Genomic DNA, 27,654 nt, shown 5'->3' with positions numbered 1-27,654 from the left:
TTGGTCAACTTTTTCATACAAATTTGCCCAGAAATAAAAACCAGTTCCTAATCTTGTCAGTGTGGCAGTGGAACAAGGTTTCAGAAGACCTTGGGTTCTCATCTCATCTCTTTTACATCTGAGCAACGTGAGCTAGGATCTGTCCTTCAATCTTTCTGAGTTTCAGTCAATTTTCTACCGTATTAGGAGAAATAATGTAGTATAGGTGTACAGGAGAATATAAGTGTTGTAGTATTTGTAGTATTTCAAAAATTATGAAGTAGTTTATAAATGTAAGGGATTATTATTCATTCTGCAGCTATTTACTCCTATTAGCAGGTCGTACGTATGTGAAAAAACGTAGCTTCCGTCCTCAGTACAGTCTAGTGGGAAGACCGACATGCAGACAGAGAGGGAGTGCTGCAGTTGGTGCAGTGATGGGGATGTGTACCAGGTACAACAGAGCCTAAAGGAAAGAATCCCTGAGTCCATCTGGGGGCACCAGGGAAGGCTGCACAGAGGAGATGGTGTGGACTGAGACTTGAAGAATGAGAAGTAGTTTGCCTGATGAACTAAACAGAGAAGAGAATTCCAGGCAGAGGGAAAGCATGTTTGAAACTCTAGAATGAGTTACTCTGTCTGGAATTAGAAGTACAAGGTAAGGAGGTAAAGACAGAGACAGATAAATGAGGAACAAATTATGGAGAGCCTTTGAATACCATGCTAAGGAGTTTATTAGATTATGTACAGAAGGAAATATAAAGCCATTGAAGAATTTTGAGGTGCATTTTGATCAGGTTTCTGTGTGGGCCAGGAAGGAGGCAGTGGAGAGAATGAGTGGATTGCAATTATCCAAGAGAGACGATGCAAAGTGGGGAGAAAAACAGCAGCTGATGTTATGCCTGAGTGACTGGAAGTATTTTTTAAAAATAAAGAACTCTTAAGGGGATTTGGTTTTAAGGGAAGACTTCAGCTTCAAACAGCATCGTTTGACAGGTCATTTGGAGGTAGAGGGATCAGCAGGCAGCTAGAGAAGCAAAGGAAATCTCAGTGCTAGAGATGCTGTTGCAGTGAGAGCTGAAGCCAGGAGTCGAGGGGAGGGCTACCTGCGAAAGAAGAGTGAATGGGGAATAGAGCAAAGAAGTTAATGTAACCGAAGGAAAGGAAAAGTGCCAAGGTAGTGTCACAGATGTCAAGAAAAAAGACAGTTTCAAGGAAAATAGTCCATAAGACCTAAAGCTGGAGGGAGAAAAGAAAGAAAAAGATCAGAGGCTAAAAGAAAACCAATTAAGAGGCTCCTGGTGATCTTAGAGAATGGTGAGGCTAGGAGTCAAAAGGAATAAGGTTGTGCCTCCCTGTTGCCTGTGGTGTTGAATACCGACTCCTCAGCCCAGAATCTTAACTTTCCTGGGAAGCCAAAGCAGTTGACTTGTTTCTCCCCCTACATCCTCTGGGATTGTAAAACTTTGCCTTTATATGTTCATTCATTCTGTTCCCTCCATCTTCTACGCCTTTCCCCAGTTTCCTATTTTCCTGCCTATCAGCATCACACTCAAACTTCCAGGACCCAGAGACAAAGGATTTCTCTTGCAGGAAGACTTTCAATTCCCTCTCTCTCCTCAGAATCACTGTTACATTTAATTTCAGGAACTCAGTAGCAGTCAAGAGGTTCAGAGCACAAGCTTGGTAATCAGATAGACCTGGGATGGAATCTGGGTTTTGTCACGTACTGTGCTGTCTTAGTGGAGTCACTTCCCTTCTCTGATTTTTATATCTAATATCTGTAAAATGGGGATAATGATATTTACTTATTTGTGGTTCTGTGGGAAGTAAATGAAATGATATATATGAAACAGCATATTGCCTGGTTCATGTTTATTTTCAGAAATGGACTCATAGTAATGTATTTTATATTTGTACTTCTTTGTAACACATACCACAATCAGTGCCCACTCTGCTCCATCCACCACTCCAGCCAGAATGCTAGCTTCTTGCAAACTCATCTCTGTATCATTGTCTGGTAAATTACATCATGGACTTTAATTCTTTGTTCTTTCTTGTAGCCAAGCCCTTGGTCATGTGACTTTGCAGGGACTTGTTTTGGTTAACACTTGCCATCTTCAGTGAGAGGGATGTAAACAAAAAATTAAAAGTGTCATATTTGAAATTTATAGCCCTAAATAAGTATAAAAGAACGTTAAATAAATGTTCAAATGTTGTATTCTTAAAAAAAAAAGGTTTGGGAGTGAGCAAATAATAAGAAAAATAGACATAAATGTAGACAACTCCACATATAGGCACATTCAGACTATGGATTAGCCAGTGACATCATATTTTGTCAGAATAGTAAGGTACAGGGGAGGGACCTTCAAGGTGGTGGACGAGTAAGATATGGAGATTGCCTTCCTCCCCACAAATACATCAAAAATACATCTACATGTGGAACAACTCCTACAGAACACCTACTGAACGCTGGCAGAAGACCTCAGACTTCCAAAAAGACGCCTTCAGGCGACCTACACGCAGAGGCGGGGCCAAATCCAAAGCTGAACCCCAGGAGCTGTGTGAACAAAGAAGAGAAAGGGAAATCTCTCTATGTAGCCTCAGTAGCAGCAGATTAAATCTCCACAATCAACTTGATGTACCCTGCATCTGTAGAATACCTGAATAGACAATGAATCATCCCAAAATTGAGGCAGTGGACTTTGGGAGCAACTGTAGACTTGGCGTTTGCTTTCTGAATCTAATTCATTTCTAGTTTTATGTTTATCTTAGTTTAGTATTTACAGCTGATGATCATTGGCAGATTTGTTTATTGATTTGGTTGCTTTCTTCCTTTATATATATATATTTTTTCCTTTTTCTCTTTTTGTGAGTGTGTATGTGTATGCTTATTTGTGTGATTTTGTCTGTATAGCTTTCTTTTACCATTTGTGCTAGGGTTCTGTCTGTCCATTTTTTTTTTTTTAAGTATAGTTTTTAGCACTTGTTACCATTGGTGGATTTGTTTTTTGGTTTCGTTGCTCTCTTCTTTCTTTTCTTTTTTATTACTTTTTAATTTTTTTATTTTAATAACTTTATTTATTTTTCTTTTTTTTCTTCTGAGCCAAGTGGCTGACAGGGTCTTGGTTCTCCGGCCAGGTGTCAGACCTGAGCCTCTGAGATGGGAGAGCTGAGTTCAGGACATTGGTCCACCAGAAGCCTCTTGTCCCCTTGTAATATCAATGGGCGAGAGCTCTCCCAGAGATCTCGATCTCAACGCTTAGACCCAGCTACACACAACAACCAGCAAGCTACAGTACTGGACACCCCATGCCAAACAATTAGCAAGACAGGAACACAACCCCACCCATTAGCAGAGAACTGCCTAAAATCATAGTAAGTTCACAGATACCCCAAAACACACCACCAGACGTGGTCCTGCCCACCAGAAAGACAAGATCCAGCCTCATCCACCAGAACACAGGCGCTAGTCCACTCCACCAGGAAGCCTACACAACCCACAGAACCAACCTTACCCACTGGGGGCAGACACCAAAAACAACAGGAACTACAAACCTGCAGCCTCTGAAAAGGAGACACCAAACACAGTACATTAAGCAAAATGAGAAGACAAAGAAATACACAGCAGATGAAGGAGCAAAGTAAAAACCCACCAGACCAAACAAATGAAGAGGAAATAGGCAGTCTACCTGAAAAAGAATTCAGAGTAATGATAGTAAAGACCATCCAGAATCTCGGAAATAGAATGGAGAAAATACAAGAAACATTTAACAAGGACCTAGCAGAACTAAAGAGGAAACAAACAATGATGAACAACACAATAAATGAAATTAAAAGTTCTCTAGAAGGAATCAATAGCAGAATAACTGAGGCAGAAGAATGGATAAGTAACCTGGAAGATAAAATAGTGGAAATAACTACATAAGAGCAGAATAAAGAAAAAAGAATGAAAAGAATTGAGCACCGTCTCAGAGACCTCTGAGACAACATTAAACGAACCAATATTTGAATTATAGGGGTCCCAGAAGAAGAAGAGAAAAAGAAAGGGACTGAGAAAATATTTGAAAAGATTATAGTTGAAAACTTCCCTAATATGGGAAAGGAGATAGTCAATCAAGTCCAGGAAGTGCAGAGAGTCCCATACAGGATAAATCCAAGGAGAAGCATGCCAAGACACATATTAATCAAACTATAAAAAATTAAATGCAAAGACAAAATATTAAAAGCAGCAAGGGAAAAGCAACAAATAACATACAAGGGAACCCCCATAAAGTTAACAGCTGATCTTTCAGCAGAAACTCTGCAAGCCAGAAGGGAGTCGCAGGACATATTTAAAGTGATGAAAGGGAAAAACCTACAACCAAGATTACTCTACCCAGCAAGGATCCCATTCAGATTCGACAGAGAAATTAAAACCTTTACAGACAAGCAAAAGCTAAGAGAATTCAGCACCACCAAACCCACTTTACAACAAATGCTAAAGGAACTTCTCTAGGCAGGAAACACAAGAGAAGGAAAAGGCCTACAATAACAAACCCAAGACAATTAAGAAAATGGTAATAGGAACATACATATCGATAATTACCTTAAAGGTAAATGGATTAAATGCTCCAACCAAAAGATATAGACTGGCTGAATGGATACAAAAATAAGATCCATATATATGCTGTCTACAGGAGACCCACTTCAGACCTAGGGACACATACAGACTGAAAGTGAGGGGATGGAAAAAGATATTCCATGCAAATGGAAATCAAAAGAAACCTGGAGCAGCAGTTCTCATATCAGACAAAATAAACTTTAAAATAAAGACTATTACAAGAGACAAAGAAGGCCACTACAGAATGATCAAGGGATCAATCCAAGAAGAAAATATAACAATTGTAAATATTTATGCACCCAACATAGGAGCACCTCAATACATAAGGCAAATCCTAACAGCCATAAAAGGGGAAATCGACAGTAGCACAGTCATAATAGGGGACTTTAACACCTCACTTTCACCAGTGGACAGATCATCCAAAAAGAAAATAAATAAGGAAACACAAGCTTTAAATGACACATTCAACAAGATGGACGTAATTGATATTTAGAGGACATTCCATCCAAAAACAACAGAATACACTTTCTTCTCAAGTGCTCATGGACCATTCTCCAGGATTATATCTTGGGTCACAAATCAAGCCTTGGTAACTTTAAGAAATTTGAAATTATATCAAGTATCTTTTCTGACCACAACACTATAAGACTGGATATCAATTACAGGGGAAAAAACCTGTAAAAAATACAAACACATGGAGGCTAAACAATACACTACTAAATAACCAAGAGATCACTGAAGAAATCAAAGAGAAAATCAAAAAATACCTAGAGACAAAAGACAACAAAAACACGACGACCCACAACCTATGGGATGCAGCAAAAGCAGTTTTAAGAGGGAAGTTTATAGCAATACAATCCTACCTCAAGAAACAAGAAACATCTCAAATAAGCAACCTAACCTTACACCTAAAGCAATTAGAGAGAGAAGGACAAAAACACGTCAAACTTAGCAGAAGGAAAGAAATCATAAAGATCAGATCAGAAATAAATGAAAAAGAAATGAAGGAAATGATAGCAAAGATCAGTAAAACTAAAACCTGGCTCTTTGAGAAGGTAAGCAAAATTGATAAACTATTAGCCAGACTCATCAAGAAAAAAAGGGAAAAGACTCAAATAGAATTAGAAATGAAAAAGGAGAATTAACAACTGCCACTGCAGAAATACAAAGGATCATGAGAGATTATTACAAGCAACTATATGCCAATAAAATGGACAACCTGGAAGACATGGACAAATTCTTAGAAAAGCACAACCTTCCGAGACTGAACCAGGAAGAAATAGAAAATAGAAACAGACCAATCAGAAGCACTGAAATTGAGACTGTGATTTAAAAAATTTTTAAAAGATGGCTTCACAGGCGAATTCTCTCACACATTTAGAGAATAGCTAACACATATCTTTCTCAAACTCTTCCAAAATATAGCAGAGGGAGGTACACTCCCAAACTCATTCTATGAGACCACCATCACCCTGATACCAAAACCAGACAGAGACGTCACTAAAAGAGAAAACTACAGGCCAATATCACTGATGAACATAGATGCAAAAATCCTCAAGAAAATACTAGCAAACAGAATCCAACAGCACATTAAAAGGATCATACATCTTGGTCAAGTGGGGTTTATCACAGGAATGCAAGGATTCTTCAATATATGCAAATCAATCGATGTGATACACCATATTAACAAATTGAAGGAGAACCATATGATCATCTTAATAGATGCAGAAAAAGCTTTTGACAAAATCCAACACCGATTTATGATAAAAAACCCTCCAGAAAGTAGGCATATAGGGAAATTACCTCAACATAATGAAGGCCATATATGACAGACCCACAGCCAGCATCATTCTCAGTGGTGAAAAACTGAAACCATTTCCACTAAGATCAGGAACAAGACATGGTTGCCTACTCTCACCACTATTATTCAACATAGTTTGGGAAGTTTTAGCCACAGCAATCAGAGACAGCAAAGAGATAAAAGGAATCCAAATAGGAAAAGAAGAAGTAAAACTGTCAATGTTTGCAGATGACATGATACTATACATAGAGAATCCTAAAGATGGTACCAGAAAACTACTAGAGCTAATCAATGAATTTGGTAAGAGTAGCAGGATACAAAATTAATGCACAGAAATCTCTTGCATTCCTATACACTAATGATGAAAAATCTGAAAGAGATATTAAAGAAACACTCCCATTTACCATTGCAACAAAAAGAATAAAATATCTAGGAATAAACCTACCTAAGGAGACAAAAGACCTGTATGCAGAAAACTATAAGACACTGATGAAAGGAATTAAAGATGATAGAAACAGATGGTGAGCTATACCATGTTCTTGGTTGGAAGAATCAACATTGTGAAAATGACTGTACTACCCAAAGCAATCTACAGATTCAGTACAATCCCTATCAAACTATCAATGGCATTTTTCACAGAACTAGAACAAAAAATTTCACAATTTGTATGGAAACACAAAAGACCCCAAATAGCCAAAGCAATCTTGAGAAAGAAAAATGGATCTGGAGGAACCAGGCTCCCTGACTTCAGACTATACTACAAAGCTACAGTCAGCAAGACAGTATGATACTGGCACGGAAACAGAAATATAGATCAATGGAACAGGATAGAAAGCCCAGAGATAAACCCACGCACATATGGTCACCTTATCTTTGATAAAGGAGGCAAGAAGATACAATGGAGAAAAGATAGCCTCTTCAATAAGTGGTGCTGGGAAAACTGGACAGCTGCATGTGAAAGAATGAAATTAGAACACTCCCTAACACCATACACAAAAATAAACTCAAAATGGATTAAAGACGTAAATGTAAGGCCAGACACTATAAAACTCTTAGAGGAAAACATAGGCAGAACACTCTGTGACATAAATCACAGCAAGATCCTTTTTGACCCACCTGCTAGAGAAATGGAAATAAAAATAAACAAATGGGAGCTAATGAAACTTAAAAGCTTTTGCACAGCAAAGGAAACCATAAACAAGACGAAAAGACAACCCTCAGAATGGGAGAAAATATTTGCAAAGGAAGCAACTGACAAAGGATTAATCCCCAAAATATACAAACAGCTCATGCAGCTCAATATCAAAAAAACAAACAACCCGGGCTTCCCTGGTGGTGCAGTGGTTGAGAGTCTGCCTGCCGATGCAGCGGACGCGGGTTCGTGCCCCGGTCCGGGAAGATCCCACATGCCACGGAGCGGCTGGGCCCGTGAGCCATGGCCACTGAGCCTGCGAGTCCGGAGCCTGTGCTCCACAACGGGAGAGGCCACAACAGTGAGAGGCCCGCATACCGCAAATAAATAAAGAACAAAACAAAACAAAAAAACAACCCAATCCAAAAATGGGCAGAAAACCTAAGACATTTCTCCAAAGAAGATATACAGATTGCCAACAAACACATGAAAGAATGTTCAACATCACTAATCATTAGAGAAATGCAAATCAAAACTACAATGAGGTATCACCTCACACCTGTCAGAATGGCCATCATCAAAAACTCTACAAACAATAAATGCTGGAGAGGGTGTGGAGAAGAGGGAACCCTCTTGCACTGTTGGTGGAAATGTAAATTGATACAGCCACTACGGAGAACAGTATAGAGGTTCCTTAAAAAACTAAAAATAGAACTACCATACGACCCAGCAATCCCACTACTGGGCATATACCCTGAGAAAACCATAATTCAGAAAGAGTCATGTACCACATTGTTCATTGCAGCTGTATCTGCAATAGCCAGGACATGGAAGCAACCTAAGTGTCCGTCGACAGATAAATGCATAAAGATGTGGCACATATATACAATGGAATATCACTCAGCCATAAAAAGAAACGAAATTGAGTTATTTGTAGTGAGGTGGATGGACCTAGAGACTGTCATACAGAATGACGTAAGTCAGAAAGAGAAAAACAAATAGCATATGCTAACACATATATATAGAATCTTAAAAAAAAAAAAAAAAAAAAGGTTCTGCTGAGCCTAAGGGCAGGACAGGAATAAAGACACAGATGTAGAGAATAGACTTGAGGACACAGGGAGGGTGAAGGGTAAGCTGAGACGAAGTGAGAGAATGGCATGGATATATATATACTACCAAATGTAAAACAGATAGCTAGTGGGAAGCAGCCGCATAGCACAGGGCGATCAGCTCGGTGCTTTGTGTCCACCTCGAGGGGTGGGAAAGGGAGGGTGGAAGGGAGACACAAGAGGGAGGAGAAATGGGGATATATGTATATGTATAGCTGATTCACTTTATTATACAACAGAAACTGACACATCATTGTAAGGCAATTATATTCCAATAAAGGTGTTAAAAAATAGTAAGGTACAAATGGAAATGCCAGCATGTAATGGAAATTGCTGTTTTACCTTTTGTGTCTTAAACGCCATAAGCTTTGAGTCCAGTGAACTGATCAGAATCATTCTTTTATGAATAATGTAATATGCTTGTATCCAAAAAGAAATAAACTAGTGTTGTCACCTTCATCTTTTCCTTGAGCCATATGGCTTGCTGTTTCTCCTCAGTGCCTGACCAACAATAACAAAAGCAAGCACTGTCCTCTATAGCTGGCTGAAATGCACACTAGAGAGATGGAAGCGTCTTCCCAGGGTGTCCTAGTCACGGTAGTAACGTAAATGCACTAGGGCAAGTCAGTTCTGTGTCTGACAATTCATATCCTTGTCAGCCATGAGCTTTATCCTTATTTCTCACCGGCATGGATTCTCATTAATGGCCTGAAGTGTAAGTGGTGGATCGTATTCAGGAGTTCTAGTCACTATGTACAGCCACGGATGAGACGCTTAATGTAATAATTCTTACACCAGGGAGGCTACAATAATTTCATTGTTAATAACTGGTTAGGATTTTGAGAACTTGAGATAGGGAACTTTTAGAAATGGTTCTCATTAACTTCTGTTAAAATAGCCTACCAACTACATTGGGCTTTCAAGGGATATATAAAAGTTCAGTAGCAATTTCTAGATTTTGTGAGTGTGAAACAACCGTGGGCTCATATCTTCAGATGACACTGATGATTCCATACAAGATACAGTTGTCTGAGACATTCTCTCAATTAAATAACTTTCTTTCCTTTATGGTTAGTCTTATCTGATCAAGTAAGATGACCTGGTATCCACTAGAATTCAGAAATTCTATGAAGCCGAAGGTTAGAACATGGTAGAAATTCTTTTTAAAGTTTTACAGGATGATTCCTACCTAAGATGGGAACTGTCCCATCCTCTGTTCTCCAAGTTCTTTACTGAAGCTTAAAAAAAAGGGAGGGAGGAAGGGGGGAAGGAAAGGAAGAAGGAAGGAAGGATATGTTTGTTTTTCAGACTTCAGTATTAGACATCTTCAAATGTTAAACCTGGCAGAGTAGCCAGTGTTAAATATGAGAGAAAATCTTCCAGTAGACATTTGGGCCTCTTCTCAGTGAAGAGTCACCAACAAAAATTCACTTGCTGTTTTTCCTTCTGTTTGATTAATTCATTAGGCTTGAAACTGAGATAATAGTTTGATTTTCCTCCTCTATGACACTTGAAGTGAAAGGAGTAAAAGAGTTGTGTTGTCAGTAGCATAGAAAACTCCGCTGACACTAACCTGGTTGGGGAGTAGAGAGACAGTTCTAAGTGTCACAGTTCCTACAGACTACAGCAAATGTGGTAAGAAGGCACAGCCCAAAGGTGACCCAGTATCCTTTCTTTAATGTCTGATCTTGCTTCCAAAAAAATTTTTTTTAATAAATTTATCTATTTATTTGTTTTAGTTTTGGCTGTGTTGGGTCTTCGTTGCTGTGCGCGGGCTTTCTCTAGTTGCGGCAAGTGGAGGCTACTCTTCATTGCTGTGCGTAGGCTTCTCGCTGCAGTGGCTTCTCTTGTTGCGGAGCACAGGCTCTAGGCGTGTGGGCTTCAGTAGTTGTGGCATGTGAGCTCTAGAGCACGGGCTCACTATTTGTAGTACACTGGCTTAGTTACTCTGTGGCATGTGGGATCTTCCCAGACCAGGGCTCAAACCCGTGTCTCCTGCATTGGCAGGCGTATTCTTAACCACTGCACCACCAGGGAAGCCCCCCAAAAAATTTTATTGAGAATTTTTATGTGCAATACACAATGTTTGGCACTGTGGAGAGTATAAACAACTCGGGATTTCTGTCATAAATGTAAATAAAAATACACATACACAATCCTGTATGTATGCACATACCTTACATACCTACACATATACATATATACATTCACACTTAAAGGCATATATTATTAGTATGCTTTGAGCTGGAAGAAATAGGAAACATCAACTCAAATGGATTAAACAATAAAGAAATTTATCACTTCATATAACTAGCAGTCCAAAATTAGGGCCGCTTCTGATGCTGTACAGTCAGGACTCAGGCTCTATTTTTCAGCAGTTTCTTAGCTTGGCCTTTTTGTTGGCTTTGTCGTCAGGCCAGCTGACCACGTGATTACAGGAGGGCTGTGGCAGTACTGAGCATCCTGGGCAGATAAGACAACATGAAGAGGCAGAGAAAAGGGTTTTCTCTTTCATGAGCAGATTGGGGATCTGTTGACGAGGAGATGGGGGGTGAGAATGATGCCATCAGGAAACCTACAGTCTAGTAGAGGAGAGAGCATGTAATAGTGTGGTAGACACTGTACTAAAGGCATATACAACCGATGATGATTGCACCAAAGACAGAGTGCTGTGTTCTCGGCTGGGAGAAAATGTTAGAGAGAAAGGATAGAGGCTTGGTAGAGGCTGATCAGAGAAGACTTCACTTGGGGAAGAGGTTGTTAATCCAGTTTGGGACATGTTGAGTTTAAGGTACTATAGGACCTCTAGGTAGAGAAATCCAGTAGACAGTTGATGTATATTGATCTAAAGCTGAAACATCTAGATAGAGAAAAAGATAATAGGGTTTAGGTGGTGGCAAAGGCGCTGAGGATGGATGAGCTAAATCCAGAAGACACACTAGGACCAAAACTGAGATCCTGAGGAAGCAGGATCCTGACTTTTAAAGCATGGGTGAAATAAGAGGAGTTGACAGAGACAGAAAATAAAAATGGATCTTTTAATGCCATCTATGTGTGGGATGGGTGTAAGCCAACTAGAAATGACATTCTGTGATATTCACACATGTGATTTGGGTAAAGGACCGGTAAAAGCTAGGAACCGTTCACTACCCGTTATTTGCCCAATAGCAGGTGCCCTTCCCTAAGAAACTGGTTGAATGAGACAGAGTTTCATTGGAGGTATGGCTAGACCTGAACAGTGGTCCACCCAAAGGAGAAATGGAGCATTAAATTTTCTAAAATGGGTCTTTTTTTTTTGGCAGGAGTGGTCACACATTACTTGCCTTCTGGTTTTCCCGCCAAGAGGGAAAACTAAACCGACAGCAGACAATTGAACTGGGACATCACATCCTCAAAGCACACATTTTTAAGGTAATTAAAGAAGTTGGAGGTGTTTTTCTTTCCATTTCCATCAGGCTTTCCTTAACACTGTGTGTATGAAGCTACTGTTATGTCAGTGTGGCCCCTGCTTTCTGAAATCAGTTTGTTGCAAAATTGGTCCATCTCCTAAAATTTCTGACCTGTTCCTCCCTAGGACTTTGAAAGAAAGCCACATTTGTCATCTCCCAGTTTAGTGGATTGCTAGGCTTTTCAGGAAAGGTACATGTATAATCATTTAGGTAAGAAGCATATACACATACACATGTGTACTCCATATATGACCCACCATCTCCTGAGAAGAGTCACGTTGTAGCATTAGTTGCAGGTTTTCACAATGTCTAAAAAAAATCGCTGAGAGCAGTTTACTGTCTCAGTGTTCTCATAGTTGTTTTAGTGAAGATTTTAATATTCCTGGTGCTGTGATTTTCAAACTCTTTGTCTAGAACCAACTATAACCTTCCTTTAAGCTACTTCCCCCATTCCCTCTTCAAATTATAATCCCAGTTTTTCGCAGTAGTTTCAAAACTTTTAAGGACTCCAAGCATCAGCCTCCCTGTCCCAACATCCACACGGCTGGAGTGGAGGACCCAGAGAAGGGCACGTAATTCATCTGTTTGTGCTTGTATGCATTCATTTGTTTATTCAGTGCTTACTGAGGCATTGTACTAGGTACTAGGGATACACAAACCAAAAATATACAGCCCCTAATCTCAAGGAATTTATTGTCTAGATATCAGTTGTGGGGCAAAGGACAGAAGTCAAGGAAGAAATTTGTTTTCCTGATTTTCCTAGCCCACAGCTTGCTATTTCATCTGCCACCTACAATCCCCACAATCTCTTCAGACCACTTTTGCTGCTTCCAGATTGAGAAATACAGAAATCTTAAATAGTCCTCTGGCTTGGACTTCCCCCAAGAGATACTGTTGAAGATAAAACAGTTCTCTTCTCTTCAGAGAGAAAAATGGCATTAAGGGCAACTGCAAGAGCCTAGCAAATTCTTCCCAGTATATAAGTACACAGCTAGAGAAGCCTTTTCATCAGATGGACAGAAGTAAAACCCACAGTGAGAAGTCCTTTATTTGAATCATAATTGTCTTATTAATAAATCACTCTACCAAAAATGACCTTACTTAATGGGAATAGAATGAGACTCTTTTAACGGGCAAGGTGTCTCATTCCAATTTCAAGTGGACCAAAAAGTATCTGCTACTTCTACAAACTGTAAGATGAGTATCCTTCAATTAGACAGGAAAGTAACTTACATATTAAGCATCACTGCTTTAAACGCTTGAACATTTGTCATCACCCTCTGCCTAGGATCAGATGCAATGAAGATGATGCCTGTCTTTATGCCCTGCACCATAAAATAAATACCACATGAAACAGATAAATGATATGAAGTTTCATTTGATCCCCTGTGACTTTATCCACTACAGGGAGACCTACATTTATTTATTTTTGTATATCCCCATGGCTTATTTATTTTATAACCAGACGTTTGTACCTCTTGATCCCTTCACCTACTTCATCCTCCCCACAACCCCCTCCTCTCTGGCAACCACCAGCCTGTCATAGAGACCTACACTTAAACCATACACTCCTGTCACTGACACAGTTTTATCTTATGTTGCTGCAGACAACATGGTTGCCTGAGATAAGACTGGCTCCGTGTGTGATTCAGGCCATAAATACTTGGGTGTATAGCATGTGGTGATGACATGACTGCAAGCTGAAGAATGTGGACTCGGACCATCGTTTTCCTGATGCTGCAGTGTTCAGGGTCCTTTAAATGCAGCGTGCTCCCTGTTGATAGACTTAAGCTTCTCTCAGACTGCCAGAATTCTCACTTCCTATCAGCTGAGGGTCATGAAAAGGCAAAGACAGACTCAGTGCTTAGACTCAGCGCCACTTAGAACTGCCAATCAGCAATGACATATAGTCCAATTCATATTTCTTTCCAATTAGTTTTAAATTTCCCTTATTTTATCTTTGTTCATGAAAAATTACATATGATATCATTAATCACCTTAAAAATATGAGGTTGAATGTCTGTAATTCTGGATATTTGGTATATTTACAGAGTTGTGTAATTATTACCACTATTAGTACATTTCCATCACCTTAAAAATAAACCTTGTGTCCATTTGAAGTCACTCCCCATGAGCTTCCCCCAACCCCTGGCAACCACTAATCTACTGTCTATAAGTTTGACTCTTCTGGACATCTAGTATAAATGGAATCATACAATCCATGGTTGTCTATGTCTGGCTTCTTTCACTTAGCATGATGATTTTAGGGTTCATCCATGTTGTAGCATGTATCAGTACTTGATTCCTTCTTATTGCCAAATAATACTCCTTTTTGTTTATCCATTCGCTAGTTGCACATTTCAGTTGTTTCCACTTTTGGCTGTTGTGAATAACGCTGCTATGAACATAGCATACAGGGTTTTTTTTCCTCTTTTTATTTTTTAAAAATAAAATTAGACATATTAAAGTGAATAACTCATTGGCATTTAGTACACTTACAATGTTAGTGTTCAGGTTTTTGTGTGGACATGTCTTCAGTTCTCCCAAAGGAGTGAGAGGTCTGAGTCCCTCATCGGACTCCCCAGCCTGGGTGTCCTGCACCGGGAAGATGAGTCCCCAGAGCATTTGGCTTTGAAGGCCAGTGGAGATTACTTTTGGTAATTACTCCCCAAAGAGCTGCAGGAATAGAGTGGCTAAATGGACTGAAAAAAAAAAAAAAAAGGCCCGTATATATGCTGCCTACAAGAGACTCACTTCAGATCAAAGATACACAGACTGAAAGTAAGGGGATAGAAAAAGGTATTCCATGCAAATGGAAACAAAAAGAAAGTTGGGCTGGCATTACTTATACAAAATAGACTTTAAAACAAGGACTAGCAAAGAAGGGTAAAGGGATCAATGATAATGATAAAGGGATCAATGATACATAATGATAAAGGAGTAAAGGGATCAATCCAACAAGAATATGTAACAATTGTAAATATGGATGCATAGTAGCACGTAAATACATAAAGCAAATTTTAACAAACATAAAGGGAGAAATTGACAGTAATATAATAATAGTAGGGGACTTAATACCCCACTCATATCAATGGACAGATCATCCAGACAGAAAATGAACTAAGAAACACTGGGCTTAAATGACAATTATGGAATTAATAGATATGTACAGAACGTTTCATCCAAAAACAGCAGAACACACACTTTCTTCAAGTGCACATGGAACATTCTCTAGAATAGAGCACATGCTATTCCACAAACAGTTCTCAATAAATTTAAGAAGATTGAATTATATCAGGCATCTTTTTTGACCACAGTAGTATGAGAGTACAAATCAACTATAAGGAAAAAAACTACAAAAAACACAAACAAGGGGCCTTCCCTGGTGGCGCAGTGGTTGAGAGTCCACCTGCCAATGCAGGGGACACGGGTTCGTGCCCCGGTCCAGGAGGATCCCACATGCCATGGAGTGGCTGGGCCCAAGGGCCATGGCCTCTGAGCCTGTGTGTCTGGAGCCTGTGCTCTGAAACAGGAGAGGCCACAACAGTGAGAGGCCCACATACCGCAAAAAAAAAAAAAAAAAAAACACAAACACGTGAACTCCAAACAACACACTACTAAACAACCAGTGAGTCACTGAGGAAATCAAAGAGGAAATCAAAAAATATCTAGAGATAAATGAAAATGGAAACACAATGATCCAGAGTCTATGGGATGCAGCAAAAGCAAGTCTAAGAGAGAAGTTTATAGTGATAGAAGCCTACCTCGGGAAACAGGAAAAATCTCAAACAATCTAACCTTACACGTAAAGGAACTGGGAAAAAAAAGAACAAACAAAACCCAAAGTTAGTAGAAGAAAAGAAATCTTAAAGATCAGAGCAAAAATAAATGAATAGACAAAATAGAAAAGATCAATGAAATCAAGAGCTGCTTCTTCGAAAAAACAAACAAAATTGATAAATGTTTAGCCAGACTCATGAAGAAAAAGAGAGGGCCCAAATAAATAAAATCAAAAATGAAAGAGAAGTTATAACAAATAACCACAGAAATACAAAGGAGCATAAGAGATTACTACAAACAATTGTACACCAATAAAACGGATAACCTGAAGAAAAAGATAAGTTCCTAGGAACTTACAATCTCCCAAGACTAAATAAGGAAGAAATAGAAAATATGAACAAATTGATTACCAGTAATGAAATTGAAAATTGAATCAATAATTAAAAAAAAAAAACTCCCAACAAACAGAAGTCCAGGACCAGACAGCTTCACAGGTGAATTCTACCAAACATTTAAAGAGTTAATGCCTATTCTTCTCAAACTGTTCCAAAAACTTGAAGAGGAAGGAGCACTTCCAAATTCATTCTGTGTGGCCAGCATCACCCTGATACCAAAACCAGACATAGACACCGCAAAGAAAGAAACTGACAAGCCCAGATCACTGATAAACATAGATACAGAAGTTCTCAACGAAATATTAGTAACCCGAATTCAATAATACATAATATAAAAAGGATCATACACCATGATCAAGTGGGATTTATCCTAGGGATGCAAGGATGGTTCAATATCTGCAAATCAATCAACATCTTACACCACATTAACAAAATAAAGGATAAAAATCATATGATTATCTCAGTAGATGCAGAAAAAGCTTTTGCCAAAACTCAACATCGATTTATAATAAAAAGTCTCAACAGAGTATACAGAGGGAACATACTTCAACATAATAAAAGTCGTATATGGCAAGTCCATAGCCAACATCATCCTCAGTGATGAAAAGCTGAAAGCATTTCCTCTAAGATCAGGAACAAGACAAGGATACCCACTCTCACCACTTTTATTCAACATAGATTGGAAGTCCTAGCCACAACAATCAGAGAAGGTAAAGAAATAAAAGGCATCCAAATTGGAAAGGAAGATGTAAAATTGTCACTGTTTGCAGGTGACATGATACTATATATAGAAAATCCTAAAGATGCTACCCAAAACCATTGGAACTAATCAGTTAATTCAGTAAAGTTGCAGGACACAAAATTAATAAACAGATACCTGTTGTATTTCTATACACTAATAACAAACTATTGGAAAGAGAACTTAAGAAAACAATCCCATTTACAATTGCATCAAAAAAAATAAAATACCTAGGAATATATCTAACTAAAGCAGTAAAACACTTCTACCCAGAAAACTATAAGACACTGATGAAAGAAATCGAAAACTACACAAACAAATGGAAAGATATACCATACTCATGGATTGGAAGAATTAATATTGTTCAAATGACCACACTACCCAAGGCAATCTACAGATTCAGTGCAATCTCTGTCAAAACATGAAAGGCATTTTTCACAGAATTAGAACAAATAATTCTAAAATTTGTGTGGAAATGCAAAAGACCCTGAATAACAAAAGCAATCCTGAGAAAGAAGAACAAAGCTGGAGGTATCATGCTCCCTGGTTTCAAACTATACTACAAAGCTACAGTAATCAAAACAGTATGGTACCGGCACAAGAACAGACACATAGATCAACGGAACAGAACAGAGAACCCAAAAATGAACCCACACTTATATAGTCAATTAATCCATGACAAAAGAGGCAAGAATATACAATGGGGAAAAGACAGCCTCTTCAATAAATGGTATTGGGAAAACTGGACAGTTACACACAAAAGAATCAAACTGGACTACTTTCTCACAAAGCAAACAGAGCAGATTAAGTTTTTAAAAAAAATACCTCCTCAGATCTACTTTGTGGTTCCCAAACTTCATTGTTAACATCTTGCGGCCCTCAGGATTTCCTGCTTTAACTCACTTGACCCAGATATTGGCAGAATAGTAAGAAGATTGCTGGGAATTCCCTGGCGGTCCAGTGGTTAGGACTCCACACTTCCACTGCAGGGGCCCCAGGTTCAATCCCTGGTCAGGGAGCAAAGATCCTGCAAGCCACGCTGCACAGCCTTAAGAAAGAAGAAAAAGAAGATTGCCAGAGAATCTTGCCATCACAGCAGGAGATTTTAAAAAACAATTTATTCTAACTTCCTTTTGGAGAAGTCCAAGTAAAAGGGCAAACATTAGTACATACAGTGGGACTTAGGCCAGTCATACTAGAGAAAATTTGTTGCTGATGCCAATCAAACCTATGTTGTTTCCCTGAAGATGAACAGATGTGATTATTTTAGGCTATGTTAGGGTGAGCAATGCTAGCTACTCTAACAAACCTGCAAAATCTCAGTGACTTAACAAAGGCTTATTTTTCATTTTCGTTGCAGTCCAGTACAGATCATTGGGCAGGCTTCTTCCACATAGTAGTTCCAAAATCTCCTAGGGCCTCAGGATCCTCCATTGGATCATCTGGCCTGCAATCAAGAGGAACAATAGAAAGTGTGGAGAAACACACAGGGAATTTGGGGCCAAGGCTGGACATGACATATTACTTCTGCCCACATTTTATTAGCCAGGGGAGGAGTCAGTCCCATGGCCCACATAACTGTAAAGGAGGCTGGGGGATACAGTTTTCACAAATGCCCAGGACGGAAATGAGATGGAGATCAGTGATCACACTGCATTATCTCTGTTACCGTGTATACTTTACTAACTTGAATTTAAGAGATTGATTCAAGAAGGCTAGTAGAAAAGATCTGGGGGGAGGGGGGATTATATCCAGATATAGCAGAAAAGAGAGGTATTAAGTAGATTTGTTTCCGCAGACTGCCAAGGTAGAGACAGTTTAAGTTAGCCTGTTCCTACAGGACAAATCTTCGTCTGCATCAGTGGATTGGCTTTGTTATGCCTGGGTATTGTTTGAGCAAGACTCTATTCTCATTTGTTAGTACCACAAACCTAGAGGCTCCTAACTTAACTACTGATGGTACTTTTTAGCTGGGCTAATGATTTAATTGTCTCTATATTTCTTTTTCAGGGTTTGAGTAAAAAAGTTGGAGTATCATCCTCCATCCTCCAAGGTCTCTGGATCTCCTATAGCACGGAGGGACTTTCCATGGCATTGGCATCTTTACGAAATCTCTATACTCCAAATATAAAGGTAAGTGATAAATTACAGTCAGATTAAAGAATTAACTATGAAAACCTAAAACTAGGAGGACATTTAAGTAGCTATTTAATCGGTCTTTGACTTGCCTTAGACTGTCTCCTATTAACCTTTTACTGATAATTTGATATATTTTACATTTTGTTCTGTGAGTTGAAGACCAAGCCTATTGACCTTGCACCTTGTGTAAGATGACTCTGATTTGTAGAATAAGTCCTGCTGCTTCTAGGGAGTAAGTCATTCTTGGACCACCTTTGTTTTGATAGGGTTTTTTCTGACTGACAGCTCACTTAGTGGAGATTCTGACAGCACCACAGTATGGGTGGTGTTGACTTTAGTTACTGAGCAGTTTATATAAAGGAGATATTTCACATCCCTTTCCAAAGGCAAGGTATTGAAAAAGGAACAAATGAAGATTTTAAAATAAAGCCGTTACTAAATGCTTCTGGGCACTTATTGTGGGGTCCCAGAGGACTTAATACAAGATGACTAATAGGATATAACTGATACTTATGTGAGTATTATTTCTGTTTATTCACTTATTTCTAGGTCAGCCGACTGCTGATTTTGGGAGGTGCCAACATTAATTACCGGACAGAGGTTTTAAATAATGCTCCAATTCTATGCGTCCAGTGTCATCTTGGTTACACAGAAATGGTGGCCCTACTGTTGGAGTTTGGGGCCAACGTGGATGCCTCCTCAGAAAGCGGCCTGACTCCTCTGGGCTATGCTGCAGCCGCAGGCTTCCTAAGCATTGTCGTATTGCTGTGCAAGAAACGGGCCAAGGTAGTGGCTGTCCGGCTCTGCTGCCTTTTCTTCTTCCCTTTTCTTTCTTCCTGCTATAGACTCTTCCTTATCTCCTGCGTTACCTCCTGAGTGTAGGTAGAATACATCAGATCCTATTAGGGAGCAGATCAAAGGGAGAGCTAGCTCTGATTACATCCTACTGTTGCCCACTTGCCATGGCCAGTTCCATGCTGAATTTGCACACAGTTCTAAAACTTTTGAGGGGCACTTAGGAAACTGCATTTATCAGCAGCCACAAAAAGTCCCTAACAGCCAAGAAATTCCCTCCTGAGCTCAGAGTGAGGAAAGAGAAGTGGGGGAGCAAGGAGATGGCCCTGTGAAGTCTGAACTGAATGGTGCCTCTAGACTCTAAGCCTTTCATGTTAGAGTCTTGAAGATACCCCTGAAGAGGTATGGGGAGAAGATGATTCTCTCTGACCAGAGGAACTCAGAAATGTTTCTGTTAGTGTATTTTAATTCTCTCAAAACATTTCTCAGAAATATATTTGCTTTATAGTATCTCAAAGGCCAATTGATATAACTCAATTTGAAAATATTGGTGAAAAGAAAAATGCTGGTCTCAAAAATGTAGGCCTCTGGGGAACATTGTAGCCCAATGGTATTTTGTTTCCATCCTGAAAACAAACTGAGGATTTTGGTGGTTTTTCAGTGAAATATAAGTAATATGTATGCTCTCGTTCTGAGGTGTCCAGTGTCCTTACCAGGGAAGAACTGTGTCTCCTGAGACTCCTTTGGGAACTGGGACCTGGGAACCTCAGTGAAATCTCAGAGCTGTAGATGTTAACTGTGACACAGGAATGGTCCACCTGTAATGTCCTAGTCATTTGAATGAACACCTCTAGAAACAGAGTGAAAATTGGGCCTTATTATTACTGCTGTGAATTCATATTCTAATCTCAGCTGGGTCTTTCCTGTTGCTCAGGTATCATTTTATTCATCTCTTATTTTCCCCAGAGCAGATACATAAATCATTTGTGATCTTTTCAAGACCCTATCAAACCTTTTTTGCCCTCCTACGACTACCAAGATTGATTTTAATCTCACTGTGCCTCGATCTCAAAACTCTATTAATCCTTACATACACTCACCTTTACTTCTGCCTCAGAGAAGGAAGTGTTTACCTTCCTTTCCAGAATGCTTGCCTCCACTATATATATTTTTTCTTTTTCTTTTTTTTTTTTCCGGCAATGCTGCACAGCTTGTGGGATCTTAGTTCCCGACCAAGGATGGAACCCATGCCCCCTGCAGTGGGAGTGCAGAGTCCTAACCACTGAACTGCCAGGGAATTCCCCACCTATATTTTTTAATCTCAGTATGTTGCTCTTTCTCTCACATCATTTCATTCTTTTTCTAAATTCACACTACCTTTCTTCTCAGTTTCTACAACCTATGAATGTCTTCTCTAACCCAAAAGAGAAACTCCCCTCTCTCTCCTAACCAGAAGCCACCATCCCATCTCTTCCCACCCATGTCCACCAAGCCTGTCCTAAGAGTCATCTCTACTTGCTACCACTGCTTCCTTACTACTCCTTAACCATTTGTGGTCAGGCTTCCGTGACAGAAAGAGGAGGCAAGTCATTAAAATCATAAACTTTGGCTTCAAGCACGACCTGGTCAAAGCCTGCATTCACACTTGCTTTCTCTGAGGGCTTGGACGAGTCATTTGACCCCTCTCAGCCTCACTTGTTTAACCTAGAAACAGGATGAAGAGGGGCATTGTGACAATTAAAAGTGATCGAGCCTTTTGAAAAAGAGATGAAGTCTCTTTTAGTCTCATGCAGTGCCTAATAAATAATATCCTTAAAAAAAGAAAAAAAACCCCAACCTCTTGGCATTCAACTGAAGCTGCTCTCGAAAGTCACGAACAACTGCCAACCGCCAAATAAAGTAACTCTCATTTCTCACCCCTCTAAACCACTTAAGTATTTAGCCAGTTATTTTGTTGCATAACTGCATTGAATGTTCTTCGGTTATAGTTGGTCTGATATTTTCTCTTCATTAGATTGAGTCTGTATGTTTTTGGCAAGCACACCACAGACATGATGCTCTGCCCTTATTCACGCAGCACTGCAGGAGGTGCGTGATGTTACGATCTCGTTACAGGGGGTGTTAACCTCTATCACTTGGATAAGGTGGTATCTTCCAGGTTTCTCAACCTGAAGTCACTGTTTCTCCCATTTGGAATTAAGAAGTATCTTTTAGGGAGATGCTTTCAGACTAGGCAGATACCTTGTATCTTTTTTTTGTCCGCTAATTTTTTTGTCCACTGATTTAGGATCCATCCATTGATGGGTCCACTCTTGCTGCAATAATTATTGCTATGATATTTGCATTATAGCGATTTTCTATTTCCCTCTTCCTTCTACGTTTATTAATTGGAATTCTACTGTAAGGAAGAGCTGTCCCTTCTCCTCAATGTGTTCATTTACTTATAGCACTGTGCGTTCCTGGATATTTATTTTATTCTGTGATCTATAACTCATTGCCGGTATTTTCTTTTTTTGCTCAAATTGCCCCAGATTTGGCCATTGGGAGCTTCTTCACGTCAGTTCCTGTGTCCTTTCAAGCCCCCCCCCCCATTATTTCATGAGTGCTTCTGTACTTTCTGGCACCACAAGATGTTCCAAACTCATCTTTTGCTATTACTGTCCCAGCCCTGGAGTCAACCATTTCCCCAAGAAGCCAAGGGTTCTTTTAATTCATTCCTTTAGTTTTTAAAAAATACAGTTCTGAACATGAAAATTCTCAGTGACTCTCCATTACTTATTAAAATTCAGACCACTAGCCTGGCATTCAAAATATCCATGCTCTTGTCCCAAAAGACCCTCTCAACGTTGTAGTTTGAACTCCCCCTTAATGTATTTTACCCTTCAAAAACTAGAATTAATCATTTCCTATCCCAGCCAGTTGAGATAGCCCTTTTCTTAGTCCATTTGGGCTGCTGTAATAAAATACCATAGACAGAGTATCTTATAAACATTTCCTTCTTACAGTTCTGGAAGCTAAGTCCCCACAGCATGGCGCCAGCAGATTCGGTGTCTGGTGAGAGCTTCCTGGTTGACAGAGAGTGCCTTCTCGCTGTCACACGGTGGAAGGGGGCAAGCAAGCTCTCTGGGGCCTCTGTATAAGGACACTAATCCCATTCATGAGGGCTCTGCCCTCATGACCCAATCACTTTCCAAAGGCACCACCTCCTAATTACCTCAGGGGTTAGAATTCCAACGAATAATGGTGGGAGAACACAAACATTCAGACCATTGCACCTTTCCCTCTGAATCTGCTCCTGCTTCTGGCTGGAAATTCTCTGAAATTTTATTGCATTTTTGCTTTCCGTCTGACATTTATTATATCACACCTTTGTTGGACACGTTTTTGTTGTAGTGGTCGCATCGCCCCTATCTTGTTCAAAACTTTGAGAGCAGAGTCTATATTTTACTCTCTTATTTACCTTTTTATCCTATCGTGTACCTTGTACATGGTAGGCATTCAGTAAACATTTGTTATATGGATGGCCGGGTGAAACTAAAGCTGGAGAGAACCAGATACAGAACTTAGGCTTCAAGTGCTCTAACTACCACTGGAAAAAAACCTGCCCACCTGCCAGAAAAGGCTGTTCATCTATTGAGACTTGTAGCTGGGGACCTTCTGGTACATTGACCTTAGTCAGCCTTCTCTTTCAGCCTAAACTTGTAACCAGCACTGCAACTGTAAAAACTGCTGTTGGAACATAGACTAGCATTAAGTTCCAAGTACCTCTAGCCATTTTGGCCAGATGGTTGAGATTCTGCCCTCCCACTGGTAGAGAGCAGTGGCCTTTGCCAAAGCATAGTGGTCAAATGTGTGAGTCATGATATGAGATGTTTTGCTTCTTTGGAAGACCAAATAATTTGAGCTTCAGAATTTTTTTCTTCCCTTTCATGATTTCAAAGACAGTTTTTTTGTGCCAACGCAGCTTACAAGTCTTTCAAATTTGGGTCTAAAAAGAACTATTTGAGGACAAGGGAGAGTGTACCTCAGGAAAACAGAGCTGGAGCTGGGAGTTTTGGTGTTTTGTTTTTGGGTTGTTTTTTGTTTTTTTTTTTTTTTTTTTTTGGTTTCTTTTGATGTGAAACAAAAGCCTGACGTTATGCAAAGAGGTTCTCCCCAGAGGGGCATCTACCAGAGTTGCAGCTCAGTGAAGATCTAGCCTGTGTAGGAGAGTATCTTCTAAATTTTCTCAGGGATTGGTCCAAGGAATAGGAGAGGATGAGTCTTAGTAGTCCTGACCTGTGCAGTGGGCTGATGTGACTAGATTGGGAATACAGCCACAGTCTTTTTCACATAGGTTTCTCTGTCCCCTCCCGTAGGTGGATCACTTGGATAAGAATGGGCAGTGTGCCTTGGTCCACGCTGCACTCCGAGGTCATCTGGAGGTTGTCAAGTTTTTGATTCAGTGTGACTGGACAATGGCGGGCCAGCAGCAAGGGGTGTTTAAGAAGAGCCACGCCATCCAACAGGCCCTCATTGCTGCAGCCAGCATGGGTTATACTGAGGTAAGAAAGCGGATAAGGTTTGGGGGGTTTTTTCAAGCTATGTATTGAAGGACCTAGGAAACCAGGAAAAAGGGGTTGCATTATTATAAAATTGCCAGCCTAGGGCTTCCCTGGTGGCGCAGTGGTTAGGAATCCACCTGCCAGTGCAGGGGACACGGGTTCAAGCCCTGGTCCGGGAAGATTCCACATGCCGCGGAGCAACTAAGCCCGTGTGCCACAGCTACTGAGCCTGCACTCTAGAGCCTGCGAGCCACGACTACTGAGCCCGCGTGCTGCAACTACTGAAGCCCACGCGCCTGGAGCCTGTGCTCCGCAACAAGAGAAGCCACCTCAGTGAAAAGCCCGCACACCGCAACGAAGAGAAGCCCCCGCTCGCTGCAACTAGAGAAAGCCCGCACACAGCAACAAAGACCCAACGCAGCCAAAAATAAATTTAAAAAAAAAATTTGTTAGCCTAATTAATGTGAATTAGGTTTTTGGTCATTGATCTGAGGAGTAGGGAGATTCCAGGGTACCTAGAATTATGTTGGAAAGGACCTCGGGAATTATCTAATCTGATTCCTCCCCATCTTTCCACCCCTATTTAACAGACAGTGACACTAGGCTCAGGGGGATTATTTTTTGACCTGTGTTCACATGGGTAGGCAGAGTGGAATGGAAAGGGCACAACAGTTGGAATCTCAGAAGGACCAGGTTTGAGGCCCAGCTTTCCTACTCATTAGCTCTGGACCTTGGGCAATATACCTAATCTCTTAGAACCTTAGTTTCCCACCAGTAAAGTGAGGCTAATAAATTGTTTTTTACAAGGTTGATATGAGATGTAAACTGTTCAACACTGTGCAGATAGTATTTTTGCTAATTTATATTAATGAAAGTTATAATACAGTGGCAAAATATGTGGAATTGGTAGTGTTCTAGGAAATGTGTAACAGCCAGCTCTGGGGAGGGGAGTGGAGTGGAACAGAAGTGTGTGTGTGTGTGTGTGTGTGTGTGTGTGTGTGTGTGTGTACATACTTAAATTTATTATAAATTTTACTGATATTTTAAAAAATGTTGCACACAGTTTACAAATAATAATGAATTATGTAATACTCTTAATTGAATGCTTTTGTTGATTTTTGCTAAACGTATATCCGTACCCAACCTGTGGTTACAACTCAACCATGGTTTGATAAATGAAGTTGCACCCCTATTTGCTCTTTTCCCAATAATTTTGTCATTAAATCTGATGTGCGATCTACTGTTAAATTACTTCTCATCCTCATACAAATTATATTCATTAAACTGGAACCCCTTTTAGCTTTAGCAGTAAATCAAATCCTCATTTACAAAGTTTGCCAAGTTCCAGGGTATAAGTACCCCTACCATGGCTGATTTCAAGCTGCCAATGTGACATCACCGAACACAAAGTTTCAGAGAGATGCACAGCGCACCATTATATAAAGTTTCCACCATACAGATAGAGTAAATATAAATAACCTGAAGAGCATAGATAATAGTAAAATGTAATTAAATAATTAAGAAGTTATAACATTTGATATTTTAACCTTTTTTAATTTAATTTCTTTAATTGTTATTTAATTTTTAATAAACATCTTTGTTTACTGACTGGCTTGCAAAATTCCGAAAATTTAACAGTCCGCTTTCATGGGCCAGTACAAGTTGGCTCGCCACTGCTTGAGATGCTTCAGTGACACAGCTACCCCACCAGCTGACCTGACGTATCACCAAGGGAATATTAAGTAAAATTGGAATTTTTATTATCTGTAGAAGGTTTTTTAGCTCTCTCTACAGTGAAATTCCTGGAAACAGAGCTGTCACTTTCCTTTGTGGTTAACAGCCGTTCTCCTTTTATTATCCACAAACAGTCCTTGTAATTCCAAGAGGAAAAAAGAAGATAATAGCTCCACTCTGAAAAACTACAGGCCCTCAGTTTTCTCCATATTTATTTTCTGGGTTTTGTTTATTGATTTTTTTTCCTGTTTATTTCTTGGTAGCATTTTTATTAGGAGGACGAGGGTTTGCTTTTTTAACTCAAATGTGATAAATATGTGATTTTTAAAAGTCACATGCTATGTAAGTTAATTGTGTTCAAGGGAAACATGTAAACTGTACCTGGTAGAACAAATGCTCATCATGGCAGCTTTGGGTTTTTAGGTGAGGACAGTCAGTTCTGATTCCTTTTGTGTGCAAGAGAGAGCATGACCCTTGGGTATCCGGGTTATCTTCCAAACCTCACAGGCTAGTATCAGTAGTATAGTTTCCCACCTGACCTTTGAGCTGACACAGCTTCTTGTTTCAGATTGTCTCCTACCTACTTGATCTTCCAGAAAAAGATGAGGAAGAGGTGGAACGAGCACAGATCAACAGCTTTGACAGTCTCTGGGGAGAGACAGGTACCTCCTGTGGACATCTCTCTCTTCTCTGTGAACGTGTCATGTCTGTGTGGAGATATTCTCTGCATCTCACACCCTGATTTTTTTCTCTGCCAGACCAAAGGTGGCCGTCTCTGTCTTATGGCTATTGTGTTGGAGACTGATTCAGCCAAAGGAAAAGTCACAAGTTTCCTCCTTTCAATCCTCTTTCCCTTTGGGTGCTCCATGCCGTTAGCCCCAGAGTCTTCTTTCAGACAAACCTTCCCCCGCTCTTGTTTCCAAATACTTTAAAAGACTGGAAGTTTCCTTACAATGTGCCAAACCACAGCAGAAAAGAGTTGTGAACTTTTTTTCCCTGTGATCCTTATAGCAGTTAGGAATAAATATTTCTCCTGTAGCTATAAACCAAGAAGTTAAATTTTTATCGACACCTCTGGCTTACTGACCAAGTGTTAGCATGGCGGAGTGGTCCTGACATGGTTAAACTGATACGTCATGAGTACAGTTGCTATCAGGATGCAAAATGAAGGTCCCTCCTGTAGGGCACAGCCCTGCGTAGTCTCTCACGATCTTCAGCAAAGCCATTTCTATACTGCTTGGTACTTACTCCACAAACAGAAGCCTCTTCCTTGTGGCCTTTGCAGGAAATGATTGTTGTCTTTCCCCCAAGTCTAAACTGGAACATCTGGAAAAACATTAGTAACCTTTTATGTGTTTACGAAACCAGGGCAGTAAAAACTGTAGAGTCACCACAGATATGTGTCGTGTTTGCCAGGATAAGTAGACCAACATTGAGATGGCCGATTTTAGG

General features: G+C 39.9%; 1 protein-coding gene across 3 annotated transcripts in view; it reads left to right on the top strand.

The window, feature by feature from the left end:
• TANC2 (tetratricopeptide repeat, ankyrin repeat and coiled-coil containing 2) overlaps positions 1–27,654 on the top strand; it is a 324,057-nt gene that overhangs the window by 274,800 nt on the left and 21,603 nt on the right. For all 3 annotated transcript variants that reach the window (XM_065896563.1, XM_065896562.1, XM_065896561.1), the window contains 5 exons: positions 11,930–12,038; positions 19,001–19,123; positions 19,679–19,915; positions 24,283–24,468; positions 26,771–26,864. In XM_065896563.1, the coding sequence (XP_065752635.1) occupies positions 11,930–12,038; positions 19,001–19,123; positions 19,679–19,915; positions 24,283–24,468; positions 26,771–26,864 (749 nt within the window). The remainder of the gene's footprint in view (positions 1–11,929; positions 12,039–19,000; positions 19,124–19,678; positions 19,916–24,282; positions 24,469–26,770; positions 26,865–27,654) is intronic.

The sequence above is a fragment of the Phocoena phocoena genome, chromosome 19 (assembly GCF_963924675.1).
Source record: "Phocoena phocoena chromosome 19, mPhoPho1.1, whole genome shotgun sequence".
Lineage (NCBI taxonomy): Eukaryota > Metazoa > Chordata > Mammalia > Artiodactyla > Phocoenidae > Phocoena > Phocoena phocoena.
Note: the sequence above shows the minus strand (reverse complement) of the source record. Positions and strands in the feature narration are given on the sequence as shown.